The sequence below is a fragment of the Trachemys scripta genome, chromosome 2 (assembly GCF_013100865.1).
Source record: "Trachemys scripta elegans isolate TJP31775 chromosome 2, CAS_Tse_1.0, whole genome shotgun sequence".
Taxonomy (NCBI): domain Eukaryota; kingdom Metazoa; phylum Chordata; order Testudines; family Emydidae; genus Trachemys; species Trachemys scripta.
This window is the reverse complement of record NC_048299.1, coordinates 59374797-59393454: the sequence shown is the minus strand read 5'-3', so window position 1 is coordinate 59393454 and position 18658 is coordinate 59374797. Positions and strand designations below refer to the sequence as shown.

The following is an 18658-nucleotide window of genomic DNA, read 5'->3' as shown; positions in this document are numbered from 1 at the left end:
CATAAAATTTAGTGTACGATGTCCTCCAGTCATGGAAATAATTATTGGTAGTAACCGTCAGTGAGAGGAGCTAGAAAAAGCTATGGCAGAGATCAAAAGTTTGCAAATCCTGGGCCAAATAAATTCCACCCTGAAGTAGCTCCATTGACCATGATAGTTACACCAGGGATGAGACCCAGATGTTTACAAATGGCAGAATGTGCAGTGAGAGGTCATGGGGTACAAAAACATGCAGCAAACTTTTCCAAGCCCCTTGCAGTCTGAGGACTTGTCTACACTTACAGCGCCGTAGCAGTGCAACTATGCCCTTGTAGCGCTTAGTGAAGACACTACCTAAGCCAACAGGAGAGCGTCTCCCATTGCTGGAGGTACTCCACTTCCCCGAGAGGCAGTAGCTGCTATGTTGACGGGAGAAGCCCTCCCATCGACACAGTGCTGTCTGCACCAGGGGTTCGGTTGGTATAACTACTTCGCTCAAAAGTGTGGATGAGCGACATAATTATACTGACATCAGTTTGTAGTGTAGACCAGGGCTGAGATGAAACCCACACACTCACTGTTTGCGGATGACTCTTGGATGTTTAAACAGTCACTGAACTGTTTATATTTTACCCCACCAAGGTGAAATCATTTCTAACAGCAAACTAATGCTGCTCAGACAAGCAGTAAATTACTGTCACTCATTACTCACATTGAGTAGCATCTTACTCCACAAGTGGTCCCAGTGAGATTCAATACGAAGGGGCTCAGAATCTGGCCAAATGCTCTGGTAAAATGTAGAGTTCTGGCTTTGCCCCCATTTCTCCAGATCACAATCTCTGTGTTGAAGTGTGTATGTTTTTTGCCACTCTCCTGTCTGGGTTAACTAGCACACATGTTGTCGTTAGCACCCCGTGGCATTTAGGTGTGGGGGCAGGACGGACATTTCTTTTCCAGAATAGCAGGACTCTTGGTGCAGTTGCCAGCATCTCTGCTCCCCGTCCGTACGAGCCAGGCACAGTTTGGTACTCTGTTTAAAAGAGAAGCAGCATATGCTGGAGGGATAAGAAGCTTTTCAGTTCAGTAGGAGCTTCTGACATTAAGCAGCAGGTCAATTTGCATTAATTAGCTACCTTCCCTAGTCACTGTGCTGAACAGTGATGTTTAAGAGGGTTGTATGATATGGGGCTACTTTGGTCAGCCATAAACAAAACCTTTTCACAAAGCATATAACATTGGAAGTACTTTTTTTTAAATCTCTCCCGCTTTTTACTGTTCTCCATTCACATTAAACAATGCTAATCAGATGTGTGGAGGTGGGTTTGCAAAACCTATTTTTGCTCAACAGGGGATCATTAGAGGCCATGGTCTATTCCCAGCAAAGCTTATCAGGTTAAGAATTACTTTAGAAGCAGCAAATGACTGCTCTTCGAAAATTCTTTGACTTTATTCGTTGTTCCGCTGTATGATCTAACTTACGTGGACAGGCCAGGACAAAAGCTTATTTACTGCAGTTTGGTTTTATTTGGGGAGATGGAAATCTAGACTGAGGGCTCAGGTAACCTAGACTGGCTTTTATCACTTAAATTATATAAAGAATACTTTGGGTGATTGTAGCGGGGCGGTTACCCCGCTCCTGGGATAAAAGGAGTGAGAACAGCTGAGGGAGGTTGGCTAGGTAGCTGGCCACAGCTGGCCCTGATAAGAGGGCTGTGAGTAAGGAGCTGTGAGAGTCTCACTCCAGCCCTGGAGTGAGAAGGGCCTAGCTGCCTGGGAGAGACAGGGTACCTTCGGCAGAGCAGTGCTGGGGAAGGGGCAGGCTGAGCTGGGGAGCTCAGACCTGACCACCTCCCAGGCTGAGGCGTGGCAGGAAGGCCAGAGGAGGTACTGGGGCTGCAGGGAGACAGCTGGGGGGCTAGAAAGGCAGCAGGTCCAACCCCCTTGCCAATGATGAGTGGCCATTGCAGACTGCAGTTCCCCCCAGAGAAAGGGGGCTAGATGACAACTGGCAGTAGCCACTGACGCAAGGTGGGCATAGGGGGAGGAGGTTCCCCTGGGAGGAGAGACCCAGATAAGGGGGGCTGAAGTGCCCAAAGTATAAGTGGTGGAGAGTGATGAGGAAGCAGATACCGGTAGGGAGAAACCGGCCAGCAGGAGGCTCTCTAAGGTTGGAAAGAGCTAATTCCCGGACGACCAGCAGGAGGTGCCGCGCCGGTGAGTCGGCTGCTTGCTACAGTGATATTCACAAAGGTATTAGGCACCAAACTCCCATTAACTTGACTTGATTTCTGGGGGAGTTTGGTGCCTGCGTACCTTTGTGAATCTCAGCCTTTGTGCCTTTATATAGCACTTTACATCTACAAAGCGCTATGCAGCCATTAATTAGTTAAGCCTGACAATGTTGCTGTGAGGTAGACATTATTCTCATTTTTGCAGAGCTGGAAATTGAGGCAGGGAGGCCACACAGCAGAGCCAGGATCAAAACTCAGGGCTTGTCTACACTTGCAGCGCTGCAGCTGTGCCACTGTAGCGCTCAGGGAAGATGCTACCTATGCCAACGGGAGAGCTTCTCCTATCACTGTAGATACTCCCCCTCCCCGAGAGGCAGTAGTTATTTTGACGGGAAAAGCTCTCCTATCAACATAGTGCTGTCCACACCTGGAGTTCAGTCAGTATAACTGCATCACCCCCCGAGTGATGTCATTATAGCGACATACGTTTGTAGCGTAGACCAGGACTCAGTTGCTCCAGGCCTGTGCTCAGTCAGTTAGGCTACTTCATTCATCAGTGGCATTCAGTTCCACCTCTGGAAGTGGTTTTATGGGCAGAGGGCCAACGTTTATAATTCACCAGTTCTTACTTATCCTGTAGCGTTTTGTACTTGTAAAACTATACAGGGAGAATGCAGTGAGAGTCTTGCCAAATTGGTGTCAATTTTATTAAACAAGAGCCCTTGCAATAAAACCCAACCCAGAGAGGATGATTTGTGTACAAACCTCAGCCAGCAATGAACTTTTCTCTCTTCTTCTGTCCCTGGCTCTTCCTGATGGATATTATTGCCTTTTTTTTTTTTTTCTGAACCATTTAGGTAATCCATATAGACATGAAGTCATCAACATTCCATCTGACTCCCAGAAGGAGGCCTTGCATTGGCCAGGACAACATGCATACTTTCATGTAGGTAGTTGTTGCTGTGATTAGGAAAATTCACATTTTTTTATCAAACAAACCGAACCCTTGTAAAACTGATTTAGAAGAAATAAAGATCCCTGACTGTGTTTCAAATTAATTCCTGTTACAACCCTATTCAAGCCCTGAATAGAGCACAGTGTAGTCAAAACAAACAGCCGTCATTTTAGGAAAGATCTTTCATTCACCAAAAAAAAAAAACACATATAAATAAGATCAGAAGCTAAGAGAGGCTGTCAGGCTAATGGCTCTTTTTGATTTAAGGGGTAAAAACCCATTTCCCAGTGCCCAATTTAGTACCCCAGAGACATGTAGGAGAAGGAATTTCTCATGCTATGTTAACAAAGTGGCCACTGAGCCACTGCTCTGCAGTCCCTCATGACTGGAGGGTCTGTGTAGCAGCAGATACTCTTTGGCCTTGCCCTGGTCCTGTCCTCATGTTGCCATACAGGGAGCCCCTCCCCACAGCGCTGGTCTCCAGGCCGTGCAAGAAGTGCCCCTCCCCTACACAGATCTCTGAATCCAGCTCTGCCTTACACAGCTGAAGCACACTAGTTCCATTGCGGGGGTCCTGCATGAACACAGAATGAGTGGATGGACTTGCCCCTAAATGTTAAGGTTCAGGAATGGCAGAGGCAATGTGGCCCTGCCCTGTGCCCCCACACCAATCTTTCTCCCCAAAGCCACACCCCCACACCGCCCCTTCTCCCCGAGCCCACACTAGGGTTGCCAATCCTCCAGGATTGTCCTGGAGTCTCCAGGACTTAAAGATTAATCTTTAATTATAGATTATGTCATGTGATGAAATCGCCAGGAATTCGTCCAACCAAAGTTGGCAATCCTAGCCCACACCCTTGTGCTGCCTCTTTCCCCCGAGACCCAGCTCCCACACCGCCTCTTTCCCCCGAGGCCCTACCCCCCGGTTACTTCTCTCCACCTCGTCGCTTGCACTTACAGACGGTCAACAGTGAGAGGGGTTTAGCCCTCCCACTTTTAAAGGTGATGGGGTCATACCCCCCTGACCTCTCCTGTTCCAGCACTCATGTTGAGGTTTCTGCTGTTGTTTGTCTTCAGATGAATAGAAAGACCAGGTCTCTGCTCAGCTTAAGTTAGATGAAAGACATACCTAGGACAAGATGAAGAGTATAGGGCAGGCCAGTGGTAAACAAAATGAGCATATAGATACAGCTTTGGGGGATGCAGTTTCCTATGGATATTGAGAGACACAAGCATCTTGACTTGACAATCCCTATGAAGCACCCTGTTAATAGGAATGGTACATAGGGTCCAGCCTACTGTGTCCTTGAAAATATGAGAGCCAGGAAGAGCCTTACATGAAGATTTTCATCGAAGTGTCTTGTTTCAGATAAATTATGCAGATGTTAAATATTCTAATTAGATTGTAATGCAGGGCTGAATTCCAGTAGCGCAGAGTGTATGAACTACCCCCCATGAGTAATTCATTAGATAAACTTAACAGAACGATTGCTGGATGAAGAATGTGGAAAATGGCTAATGCTGAGTAAAATCAGTAAGGATTGCTCACAAGAGTAAGGGGTGCATAGGCCCTTACTACAGAAATATATGTACGTCCAACTCACCCATGCTACCACTTAATGTTTCCTAAAAAGACCATATTTTCTAATCTTTTTCATATCAGAACTGTAAAATACATACAGATACCCCATGTCTTAAAGTCACTTCACCTAGATGCAGCAAGATTTTTATACTTTACCCATTTTATTTTTTTTCCTCCAGTTTCCTAAATTTGTTGAGGGAAGCAGTCAGATATACTATCCAAAGCCACCAAAGACTGTGGCTCCTAATGCTACATGCAACCCACTGGAACCTAATCTCTCTCCAAGGACAACCAACATGCTGCGAAATGTAGAAAGGGCCCAGTGGATAACAACATATAACCATGATTTCACAGGTATGCATTATTTTTAATATGAACGAATAGAGATAAAGAAGAAAAGGTAACATGATGTCAGCAAAAGGGGTTAGCCAATGGATTTATTTTTCCATTTTTGAGTCTTGTTTCAAGATTTGGGGTATTTTTAAAAAGCAGCTGAATTTATGATAAATGTTACACAGGGTAACAGTTTTTGAGTTTTTCCACACCCGTGAGTAAGCATTTCTTCTCATTTGTCTAACCAAAGAAGACTAGAAAATAAAATATGTTTCCATTAAGGTAGAGGTCCCATGAACCCTCTCGTACTGGATGATTACGACATGAAGCTAATTGGCAGAGTAACTGGAGAATTAGGGGAAGACGTGGAACTTGTAAGTACTCCAATCGCTAAGAACCTCATCCTGCAACCAGATGTAGTGTTCACGGACAGGAGTAGACCCAGATATGACTTCCCGTAGTAGTCCTAGTAATATGTGTTTACAATATCAGGTTCACTCTAAACTGGAGAGAAATTATTCATAGGTTAAAATCTGTGGTGGTCTGTTTTGTAGAGAGAAGTTGTATAATGTATCAAAGATTTGTTCAATTACTAAATTTCTTGATTGCGACTCTGCTTAGTAGCATTTTCTCTCTTATCTTTGAAAGCTGTCACCAGCATATGGCAGCACTTTACAATACCTTTTGCCTCTGTAAACATTAGTAATGCCACCCTTCAAATCAGAAGGGAGGTCTCTTGTGAGTGGTCCAACAGTGCAGAGGCTGAAACACACTGGGTGAGATCCTCAGCTAGTGTAAATCAGCATAGCTCCATTGAAGCTACCAGCTGAGGATCTGGCCTATTGCCTTTATCAGACTCAGTCTCTTTTGATAACATGTAGACGTGGCTTCCATTTGGTAAAAGCCCTTGTAGCATCACAGGTTATTGTTTGTCTATCAAGCAGAATCAGCTGAGGTTTTTGAGAGAGTTTTCCATTCTGCTACTTTCATGTGAGTTGTTTGCCTTTTTATTTTACGGTGCATCAAGAATGTACAATTCCCACAGAGTTCTCTGATTCTATTTTAAAGTGCAGTTCTATTCTGCAATGGGTAAAATGGCTTCGGGAGGTTCCATGTTTATTGTCTCAATAATTTTAATATTAAATGTGCTCAGGATACAAGTAAAATATGTTTTCATAACTGCCAGCCATGCAAACTCAACATCGGATATGAAAATCAAGCTGTATTGCTCTCTTCTCATGCATCATTACCTATAATAAATGTTCTGCAGGCCAATTTATGCCCTCAGTGACACCCGTGCAGTCCCATTGTCTTCAATCAGTTTGCACAGGTGTAATTGATTGGAACTATGTAGAGTATTCTGTTAATAATGCACAAGAAGGAACCGATTCCAATTCACTTTCCCACAGCTGTGCTGGTTCTGCAGTGCTAGCAAGAGTAAAAAAGTAATTCAAACTCCTTTTGTCACAAAAAGATCCAGATGATTTTGAATACACACAAGAAGCAGATCTATTGAGTGAGAAGGGACCATTTTTTACAAAGTCAATTTTAAAAGTAGAAACAGATAACATTTTCAAAAGCATTTAAGTTACTTGGGCTCCTAAATCCAATTTTTAAAAGTGACTTAGTCACTAAGTGAAAGTCAATGGGACTTAAATGTCTAAGTGGCTGTGTCACTTTTTAAAATGGGACTTATTGACATAGCATATGTCTACACTGCAGCTGGAAGTGTAATTTCTAGGTAAGGTAAACATACACGTACTAGTCTTGATTGAGCTAGCACGCCAAAAATAACAGTGTCACTGCAGTGGTGTAGGAAGCAGGACGGGTTAGTCACCTGAATACATGCTTAGGGCTAAGGCGGGATAGTATTTAGGGAGCGAAGACATATCCTTAGATGCTTTTGAAAATGTATAGGGTTGTCAGATAATTGCAGTTAATTCAAACAATTAACTCAAAACAAATTAACTCAATTAAAAATTAATTGCAGTTTTAATTGCACTGTTAAACAATAATAGAATACCAATTTAAATTTATTATAAATATTTTGGATGTTTTTCTACATTTTCAAATATATTGATTTCAGTTACAACCCAGAATACAATGGGTACAGTGATCACTTTATATTATTTTTATTACAGATATTTGCACTTTTAAAAAGATAATCAAAAGAAATAGTATTTTTCAGTTCATCTCATACAAATACTGTAGTGCAATCTCTAGATCATGAAAGTGTAACTTACAAATGTAGAATAACTATTTTTGTTATATAACTGTACTCAAAACAGTGTAAAACTTTAGAGTCTACAAGTCCACTGAGTCCTACCTCTTGTTCAGCCAATCGCTAAGAAAAAAAGTTTGTTTACATTGACAGGAGATAATGCTTCCTGCTACTTATTTACATTGTCACCTGAAAGTGAGCACAGGCATTCGCATAGCACTGTTGTAGCCGGCGTGGCAAGGTATTGACGTGCCAGATATGCTAAACATTCGTATGCTCCTTCATGCTTTAACTTGTAGATTGCATTATCTTTTGTTTTTCTTTTTTTACAGTGCAAATAGTTGTAATCAATAATAATAAATAATAATTGTACCCCATATTTTAAACAGAAAAGCTGCTGAGTTTTCTCTTAAAGGTGACCTGGAAGAAATAGTTTGTGTCCTTTTTCTGCTCCTTTATGATGTATAAAGAAGGCTTGAAAAGTGTATTTTCAATATGTTGCTTCTAGAAGAGAAAATCCAAAATGGCAGCTCTCATTACTTCAAACATAGGTTAGGTTTTCTTGCCCTCTGGTCTCAGAACTTGTGTTTGGAAAAGGTCCACTCTGGGACAGACCTGTTTGTCCCAACAATATTATTCCATTAGCACTTTATTATAAATAGCAGAAATAAAACATTTGGGTTATTTGAGTAATTTTTAGACTGCAAGCTATACCAGGAAGGGATGGTCATTTACTCTGTTTGTACAGTGTCTAGCACAATGGGGCTTTGACTTAGTTGAGGCTCCTTGGTGCTACTGCAATACAAATAATTAATAATGATAGATCAGTGGTTCTCCAAACTATGGTCTGCAGAGAACTGGCTGGCCATACGGTGTTAATGATCCTCATTGTTTCCAACTGCTAAATTACATTAAAAGAAGCTAAACAATATACATTAACGTAAGCATTTGTTGGCATTGCAACATGGATGTCATAAGATCACAAATAGGAGGGATGGTAACCATAGAAAGTGGCAGAAGAGGGCACAAGAAACCTCCTCCCATTTGTGTCCTGAACATAGATGCTGGGCACAATACGTTCATTGTCCTCTTCCAAGCAGAAGGTCTCTGAGTTTAGCCTTCCAGTATGCTCTGGGCAGGGGTGGGATCATGTCTAGGCTCCTCCCCTCACCCAGCAGAGTTGGCCTGTCTATGGGAGGGCACTCACTGCTCACTTTCAAAGGGTGAAGCAGTGGCCATATTCCCCCTGACTCTGTGCCCATGTCTGGCAGCACGCCTCCACACCACCCCCAGTGTGAGGCTGTGGATGAAGACTCACACTTGAACCCTTTCGGCAGAGTAAGCAAACTATCAGGACCACCAGCCACGACACTCTTCCTTTGTGAAATGCATAGGCTTAGATGCCAACCCTAATCCTATTTTTCCTCCCACAGAAAGAAACATTTCTGCCCAGTCTCTCACAAGTGAGGCCCCTAGAAGGGCGCATTGCACGTTTCCTCCAAAGTCGGCGTCCCAGCGAATCAGTTTTACAAGAACGGGATTCCTCAGATGTTCACGTGCCTCCAGTTTTGTACACAGTTCATGCTGTCATACCCAGTTGCTCAGACGTGATACTTAGCAATAGGAAAACAGCAACAAATTTGGTTCAGCAATGTAAACGTACAGAAAATGAAGCCAAGAAAAGGGATGAGGACTCACTGCAGACTCGTCATCTGCCTCAAGCATGTTACCAGAGAGGTGAGAGTCAGGATAACAGACCTATAGTAAACAAATTTCAGAAAATCACGGATACATGGCAAACGGAAGCTTTGTACAGAAGGCAGCTTGCAGTTAGACCTGAATCTGAACCTTCTCCCGCACCGTCTTGGAATTCCCTTTATTACGAAGATTTGAAACCCAGCCATTTAGACCAATACATTGTATGGCACAACCCAGTTAGTCTTAGTAAGCCAGGTGTACCAAAGAATCAAACTGGTGGAGAAGGTGGAAATTTTCAACCGGAGTGCAATGATCAAGAGGAAACCCAATATACTTTGAGTTTGGACGGCAACCCGCCCAACATGGCATTGCCTGAATGGATTCCTAATTCTGGGGTGCCTCGATCTCAGACATCATTACTCGAGCTTCAGGATTCCTTTTCTAAAACAGGAGCACACAAATGTTTTCATAATTCTATTACAGGAGAAGCAAAAGACCTTAGGGATAATATCCATGAAGGGAGGAGGCACACATTCTATGGCTTCAATTCATTTTATTTCTATAACTGACATGTGCCTTTGTCCCTTTAAATTAAAAAAAAAAAGAAGACCCAATCAATCCCTCTCCTTGTATTTATGATCTGATGTTTTGTGACTTATATTTTGGACTCTTTTCTTTGTTTTACTGGTAAAGTAATGAACATCCACAGTCTGAGACACAGATATGTTTAAAAAACAAAGGTGATGGAACACAACATTAAATTGTAGTGAATCACCAGGGGTGGACTGCATTCACCCAACAGTTCTGAAGGAGCCCTACAATGAATAGGTAAGCCAAACGTGTAATTTGCCATTAAGCACAACCACCAAAGGGCTGCAAGGAGCTACTGGAGTAGCTGTTTTTAAAATAAAGCCTAAGGATGATTATGGGAATTAGCTGAGTGGTTGGAAAAACAGTTGAGAAAAGTATAAAGGACTTTAGAGTATATGATAGAAACAGAGCAGCACTGTTGTGGGAAGCTGGATTGTGCTTCTCTACCTGTTTAGGAATCCTTGACAACGTTAACAAAATAGAGGCTAATTGCAAACCGCTAGACAGAATGTATTTAAACATTCGGAAGCATTTTGATAGTGGCCCCCCCTAAAAATGAGACGCTATTAAGGAAACTTAGTGTAAAGCCCTATTGCAGGTTAAGAACTAGCTATGAAATAAGGACACAAAATGTAAGACTAACCAGCTATTCTGACTGCCGAGAGAGGTTAATAGTGGGATATTCCAGTGCTGATCCCTGGGTTAAGTATGGTCCCAGTGAATTTATTAAGGAGCTAGGAGGCAGATTGGGATTAGTAAAGTACCAACATTTGCTAATGACACAACCCTATATAGGTTTTTAATTAGTTATTTAAACCAGGGATTATTAAATTAGGCCCCCAGGAGGACATGAAGGAGGGGGGAGATGCCACAAGGCTTTCTTCACTTTTGTCTGCTGAACTGTTCCACTGAAGGAGCAGGAATTGCCTCGTCACTCCCCATAGATTAGCAGAATATCAGAACATATCCATACTGAGTACATGCCCCTGGCAGTCCCTTCCCACTCCCTGGCCGCATGATCCCAGTACTGAGCTTCCTGCAGCTAGCAGCTGCCTTGGGACTTTCCTTAGGCACTGGATGGGGACTGGAAGATAATACAGCTGGGGACTTATAATATCTATGTGTGGGAACTCTGTGGGGCCGACTGGAAGAGGGATTGTGTTTCCCAGCCCTGCCCCCTTCCCTGCACAGCTCCCCAGACCCACAAAGAGCTCTCTGACTCTCTAGGCAACAGGGGAAATGATGCAATGCAGGCAGCTGAGCCCCCTTTGTCCATGGGAGTGTGAGACCAGCATACAGTGCATCCGGTCTGTATGTGGACAAAATCAGGCCCTGGGTTATTAAGACAAGGGGTGATTAAATTAGCTTTTAAGACTAAGGATGAGTGTGAGGAACTCCTGTAGGACATAACACACTATTAACTGGACAACACAAAGGCAGATTCAATTTAACTGAGACACCTCATGCACACTGCAAGGTGGTGCAATTTAAACAACTCCTGGACACTAATGGATTCTAAATTAGTTGTAACCTCTCAGGGAGAAGATTTCAAAATCAGTGACAACTTCTACTCAGTGGCGCAGCAGCATTCAAAACAGATGGTAAACCACCAGGAATACAGAATGTTATGTTATCATAAAAATCTTCAGGCTACTGCATTCAGTTTTGTTCACCACACTTCATACGCAACATCTTAGAAATAAGGAAGGTCCAGAGAAGGGCAACGAATATAAGACTTGAAAGGGTTATTTACATACTAGCAGAGATTTTAAAAGCCTGGAACTAATCATTTGGAAAGAGAAGAACTAGTTTGATAAGGGACATAACATACTTCATATAGAAAAGGCCTATCAGCCATTCCTATAATATATTCTCAGTCCTATAATGAGAAACCACAAGACCTTTTTGCTCAGTGAAATTAATCAGATCAAAAGAAGCACATTGTAAACTGTGTACTAATTTACTTGTTTAACTTGCTGCTCAGGATACTATTAAGGCAAAGAGCTTAGCAGCATTCAAAAAAGGATTAGACACAAATCCTAGGAGCATAAGAACAGCATCTGCAGTTCTAGTAGATTGAATAAACATTCTAAGTGCTATCAGCCCTTACGCTTCAGGATATAAGCTGATCATGGGCAGATTTAAGAGCCCACTAAAGCATCCAGCATTGACCACTGCTAGAGATAGGACTGGACTATAGATCTCTTCTGATATAGCAGTTCCCACATTACTAGACTCACAAGACACAATGAGCAGTTAATTTTGTAGCCATGATATTGAAACATGACTCAAACTATCTGTCAGGCAGGTAGTTTGATCACAAATGTCTCATTATGGATTAGGGGCGAGATCTACAAACTGCCACTTTAGGTGCCTACACCCAACATTTAGGTACATCTGAGATCCACAAAAACAAGCCCCTAAGTTGCCACCTAACCATGGAAGTGCTTAAATTTCTGCTGGTGGGCAAGCACAAAGCTGCCTACGTCCTGATGCCACCACACTACTTCACACCTAAACCCCTACAGGATTCTCAAACTATCTCACCTGCAGGGTCCCATCTGGTAGATGTGATCTGAGCACACCTAACCCACCCTGAAGTTAGTTGAGGGAGACCAGGTCAGGTAGTAAGAGAGAGAGAGAGAGAGAGTGTGCCTGGGTATGCCCAATAGTTAGGGCATTCATCTGGGAATTCATTACTTCTATGGGCATTCTGTGCCAAAAAAATTAAAAATTCTGCGCACAATATTTTAAAATTCTGCAAGTTCTATTTGTCAATAAATAAATACAAAGGCTCCAGCATGGCAGTGGGGAGCACAGGGTGGGAGATCACCCTGCAGCCTCCCCACCCCAGGGACGTGGACTCAGTGATGAGGCTGCATCCGATCCTGACACAGCACAAGGCCTGGGCCTGCCCCTCTGCACCAGGTGCACCAGGCAGGATCCAAGTCTGGAGGGATCTAGATGTGGGGTGAGAGGATTCTGTGTGGGACAATCTGGGTGCAGGCAGCTCAACATGGGGTCTAGGTGTGGCAGAATTTGGATGCACAGAGATTTGTTGTGGGGGTTCCAGGTGCAGGGGCTTCCAGATGAAAGTGGTTGGGGCTCAGTGGAGGGGTCTCAGAGGGGGTGCTGGGTGCTGGAGGGGTGGGGTGGGAGTCTGGGGTCAGTGGCATGGGGATCTGGATGTGGGGGCTCAGGGTGGTGCAGGGGGGGTGAGGCTCATCAGGATGGGGGGTTGAGTGCAGAGAGCTCAGTGGGGGGTGGTCTGGGTGCAGGGGTGGGAGTCCGGAGGCAGGGGTCTGGGTTCAGGGGGTTCCAGATGCAGGGGTTGAGGTTCAATGGGGTGGGGTTCAGGTATGGAGGGCTAGGGGGGTTCTGAGTGTATGAGGTGAGGCTTGGCAGGGGTGTCTGGGTATGGGAGGTCCAGATGCATGGGGGTTGGAGGAGCAGCTCCCTGTGCAGCTGAAGAGCGATGGGGGCAGGCAGCAGGGGAGGACGCTGTGCTCCCTGCAGCTGGGGGAAATTTCTGGGGGTGGGTCTGACACAGCTGCAGCCTCTCCTTGCAGGGGAAGAGGAAATCCAGTCCTTTCCTGTCTCCAGCCCAGCCAGGACTAGCAGCTGGTCCCAACTCAGGGAAGGAGCCACTGACTGAGGTGTCCCACAGCCCTGCGGTGATTTACCTCTCCGCCGGCTGCTCTGGGTGCCTAAAACAATGTACCTGCTCCACTAGGGAGTGATGCATGATTGCGCTTGCAGCTTCCCTTTACTTCCCTGTCAGAAAGTCATTTTTCTGTGGGGAAGCAAAGAAATCGGGGGGGAGGGCCATGAATTCTGCACAAGCGCAGAATTCTCCCAGGAGTAATTCATGTTTGAATCCATAGTCTGGAGCAGGCAGTTGAACCCAGCTCTCCCACGTCCCAGGAGAACACCTAACTATTGGTTATAGTGAGCTGGTTTGCCCTTGCCCATTCCGTTGCTAGGGTGTGGGCTATCTAAGCAGCTGACCTTCCAGGAGAGGGTTCACAGCTTGCAGCTTGAGTGGCGGGAGGTGCCTAACTGCCTAGGCATTTTCTACTGGCTTGCTGAGGCATCTCCCTGCTCAGCTTGCTGGCTTCAATAATTCCCTTTCTTAAACACCTAATTCTCCCCCATAGGATGCTTGGTGAGTCTGGCTACCTAACTTGGGGCTGAGGATTTCCAGGCCCTAAGGAGCTGGATGTTGCAGTGCTTTACGGATCTGGCCCCGAATCCTGGAATTAACATACAGCAAGTGACTGGGCTGTATCCACCATCTCACGTGGTCAGTCTCCAGCTCCAAGCCCGTTGCATACACAACACAGAGTGTCCCTCTGGAGCTCTACAGGGCACAGAGTGTATGGACACCAGCACAAATTCTGCACCACCCCTCTTTCTGCAGCACAGCAGCACTATTTCTGCTGGGTTGTAACTTGTGGCTCTCCATGTAGGGTGACCAGATGTCCTGATTTTTGGGTCTTTGTCTTATATAGGCTCCTATTACCCCCCATCCCCTGTCCCGATTTTTCACACTTGCCGTCAGATCACCGTATCTCCATGGCAGGGGACAGGACTTGGTCCTAAATATGTCATTGGGGTTGCTTCACAGAAAATTCTGAGATCAACTTCAGGCTTCTCTTTTTTTTTAATGACTCTTAATGTGAGTTGTAGCACCATCCTTGTGCTCTTATTTTAAGAAACACCTTGATGCCTTGGCCAGTTTAATACAAGAACTGCAAAGGCTTTATAGATTACATTAGATTAAGATATCATTACATAAGGAGACCCAACCATACAAATCTCCTTACAAAGGAGACTTAATTTGAAGCTTTTCTTGGGTAGGTTGATGCCCTGGAGAATAATTTGACAGCCAGCCTCTTTTGCTACAACTACCTACAATGTTATAACTTAGATTTACTTTAGATCATGCCACCAAATGATAACACAGTGACAGGATAATAATCTCTGACCATAACAGAGCTGCAGAGGCACTTATCACAGCAGGAGCCTATTCCCAATTAGTTTATCTATTAGCAAAAACGATGAAAAAGTAAACTGAAAAAGTGGCAGATTTGACCAGCTATACGGAAATAATGTAGGCCAACTGCAATTAGTGCCGTTGTATTGTGCCCTCTGATGGATGGAATCTGACCTGCTCAAGCACTGGTGAACACTTTCCAGGGTTGAGTTTTTTACTGCCAACTTTCAGATGTCACAATCCTCCTCTTTCAAAATGGCTGAAGTTTTAGTCACATTCATTAGTAAATAAGTATCAGAAGCAAAGTGACCAACTTCCATATGTACTGTATTTCATATCTATAACATTCCATATACTTTACCCAACTAGGTACTTCTACAGCCTTTATCACCATACTATTTAAGCACCTCATTGATGATAATAAATATCTCCGAGCGGTAGAGAAGTATACTTAATCTCCATTTTACAGGGTGGTGATCAAGGCTCAGAGATGAAGTGACTTGCCCAAGGTCACACACAAAGGCTGTAGCAGAGCTGAGAACTAAATCCAGATTGCCTGAGTCCTAACCTAGTTCCACAAAACTATCTTTCCTTTCTTAGCTAAATGTTTTCCATTTAAAAGAACTCTGTGAATATATTTCTCCTTTTTTTAAATTAGTAACTGGACCTAACCTTCTGTACATATTTATTTGATTTCACTATTTTCCCTTTTAAAAAAAAGAATTCCATAAAAATAATTTTGTTTCGAAAAAAGGTGCATCATTCTTGCATAATGGTTTGAGATGTTAGAAAAACAGTCAGGGTCCTTTTTTAGGAGTATTTCAGTTGTACCTAGAATGTGAAAATAGTTGAAAAATTAAAACAATAACTTCATAAACAAATGCCACTCTGATGCTAAAATTGGGAACAAATGAATACTATGTTGTAAATGTACTCTGATTAATGATAACCTACTCCTACAACTGAGAGAGACACAGATTCTGGCACAGAAAGCCACCACTTTATTCTCTTCAGCTCTGGAAATAACACACAGTGTACACATTAAATGCTTGTAAGCATGCCACATCCTATGTGCAGGATTTGCATTTAATGCTGTCTGATGCTTCTCCAGTCCTCTCAATTCCCACATATATCTAATCCAACAATTTACCACTAAAGCATTATCCAAAGTTCTTACTAAAAACACACTATACAGGGTCAGAAAGCAATGATATTCTGTTTCAATTTCTTATATGGATATTTCTACTAAATTTACAGCATTAACAAAAGTATTGTAAACTTTGCAGGAATCGAACAAAGGGCTACATAGTTTTCATTAATCATATTTAGGGTCTGATGTTTCCAAGAGAAATATACCTATTTCTAGTTTCAGAGTAGCAGCCGTGTTAGTCTATATTCTCAAAAAGAACAGGAGTACTTGTGGCACCTTAGAGACTAACAAATTTATTAGAGCATAAGCATCCGAAGAAGTGGGCTGTAGCCCACGAAAGCTTATGCTCTAATAAATTTGTTAGTCTCTACGGTGCCACAAGTACTCCTGTTCTTTATACCTATTTCTACTATATTTATCTTGGGATTTTTTATCTCTTCCCATTTTTTTCTTACCTACAAGTGGCTTTTCTCTTTTAGGCCTGATTCCTAAAGCATACGCTTAACTTGATTACTGAGATAGTCCATTGAAATCAATCCAAAAACTTGCAGGCACAACAGCACTGGTATACTGCAGCACTGGTATACTGCAGCACTGGTATACTCAACTGCTGAATATTGCACACCAGTCTGAGCAGGCAGCTCATATACTAGATCTCTGGATGCACATGTAAGGGGGCTGTTGGCCACTTACTGAAACTCGAGGGGATCTTTTTTGGTTGGTTCTCACCCAGTACCAGGAGAAAGGGCCCAAGAGAAATCAGAATCCTAAGATTGACAGTCCCCAGGGCCAATGGGGAAAGGGCAATGTTCCAAGTCAGCCAGATTGACAGAGCAGGCAGGCCAATGAGGGAGTCAAGAGCCCGGGGCCTGACCTCCCTGTGAGCTGGAGTGGCTGGAGCCAGAGTAGGGCAGAGCTAAGGAGACAGCAGCAGCCAGAGCTGAGCTGGAAGCAAAGCAGCAACTGGGGAGAGAGCAGCAGCCCAGAGACAGAGAAGGCAGAGCTGGGCTGGAGCCAGAACAACAGCAGCAGCATTGAGGCAGAGCGGAGCTAGAGCAGCCTGGAACTGGGGAGCTGGAGCAGTGGAGACCAGCCACACAGACAGTGAGCCAAATCGGAGCTTCAGCGAAGAGCTGCGGGGCCAGAGCCAGGATATCGAACGCTGGCCGTGCCCCAAGTAATACCAGAGCCAAGCGCTGTGAGCAGCTGGGGAGAGCAAGGTGGGACCCCGGGCAGCTATTGCTCAGCAGAGGGAGACATCATCGGACAAGAGGGTCCCAACATGACAGAAGGGCCAATGCTGGGAGGGGTGGGGGGAAAAGGGAAGGCTCCTGCCACCTAGAGCCTGATGGCATGTAGCCACCCCCAGGGCAAATGTCTTACCTGCAGTCTCACTGCAGTGCAACCAGATCCTGGGAAGGAAGGAATGACGTCTGGGACCTGTGCAGAATGGACTGTGAACTTTTCTTAAATTGCAGAGACTTGTTCCTTTAACCTTTTCCATTTGTCCCCTTTTTCTTACTGATGTTGTTTAATAAATTGTATTTGGTTTAAACAATGTACTGATTAGTGGGTCAGGGAAGTAGCCAGTAAGGAGAAAGTATCCCAGAGTGGAGGACATCCTAGCCCTTGTCCTAAGTGACCATGACAAGATTGAGGGTTAAACCTTCCAGGAATCCTGGGACAGTCTTACCGGGATTACAAGGACTCTGCCAAATGGGAAAATAGAAGAGGAGTCCTTAAGATGAGGAAGACATCTGGGCAAAGGGACTTGGGGCAAGGACTCAGATCCTTTCGCTATCCGATTCCACTGGGAGGAATACAGAAGCCAAGACAGTTCTCCACAAATTGCAGGACCATCCTCCCTAATGCTGCAATGAGAATCATAACTGGAACATTAACATCAACACCTATTCAGTGGTTGTCCACTCTAGCATACATACCACCAAACAAAATCCATAGAAGAAAACACAGCTTGTGAGTATAACCAAACCATGGCCAATTTGAACTTACCATTTTATGAGGTCTTCTGCATTCTTTTTGAGATCAGGCTAAAGCTCTTAAAGCATCTTCATTCAGACTCGAGGCACACTGAAAAGAATTCTGGAATAATGCTATTTTCCTAAACAACCACCATTACCAACCCCATAAAACAACTTCCAGGCTTCAGCCTACCCCCAGAAACAATGCTCTGCATTGGACTGTTTCAGAACATCATATGGCAGATGCTGTCATCTCTTATGCCAATAAGAGACCGTTGTGCCAGCACCACACAATGAGGATTGCTCAACTCTGTGACTCAAGAAGGCCGTCCAGGACATGCCTGGGCCAGTTTCTTTCCAAGTATAAAACGATGGACAGTGGCATCATGAGATGACCTCTCTCGTCACCTGCTTACACTGAAAGCAACAAGAAGACTGGTCCCAGGATAAGAAGGAAATTCAGCCCGTGTATTAAGAACTACAGTCTACCTGCAACATCCAGTGAGGTGAGAAAAACTGTTTGATTCAACTTTTGCTTAGTCTAAAAGTTTAGGCATTAGAATGCGTGTTTACTTTTTATTTTTGTATGGAAACTATGACCTTTTATGCCTACCACTTATAATCACTTAAAATCTATCTTTCTGTAGTTACTAAATGTAATTTAATGTTTTAGCCTTACCAGTGAGTTTGTCTAAAGTGCTTGGGGAATCTGTTCAGGTTACAAAAACTGGTGCATGTCCACGTTCCTTTGGCGAAGTGGCATACTAATAAATAAGCTTGCACTGTTCAAGAGGTCGGGAACACTGTAAGATGGTATATTTCTAAGATGTAAGGCTGGGGGCTTGGGAAATTTGCTGATGTTTCCACATGTATAGGTCATGAGTGGCTTAGAGGGTGTTCATGCAACTTCACTGGGTGTGCCTCTGCGTGCTTGTGACGG

The 18658-nt window shown here is 43.9% G+C and overlaps 1 protein-coding gene across 2 annotated transcripts in view; it reads left to right on the top strand.

Moving 5' to 3' along the window:
* Positions 1-10434, top strand: part of C2H7orf31 (chromosome 2 C7orf31 homolog) — a 48074-nt gene extending 37640 nt beyond the window's left edge. For both annotated transcript variants that reach the window (XM_034760656.1, XM_034760655.1), the window contains exons 7-10: positions 3068-3156; positions 4927-5101; positions 5363-5454; positions 8735-10434. In XM_034760656.1, the coding sequence (XP_034616547.1) occupies positions 3068-3156; positions 4927-5101; positions 5363-5454; positions 8735-9568 (1190 nt within the window). In that variant the 3' untranslated portion in view covers positions 9569-10434. The remainder of the gene's footprint in view (positions 1-3067; positions 3157-4926; positions 5102-5362; positions 5455-8734) is intronic.
* Positions 10435-18658: the final 8224 nt, after the last annotated feature.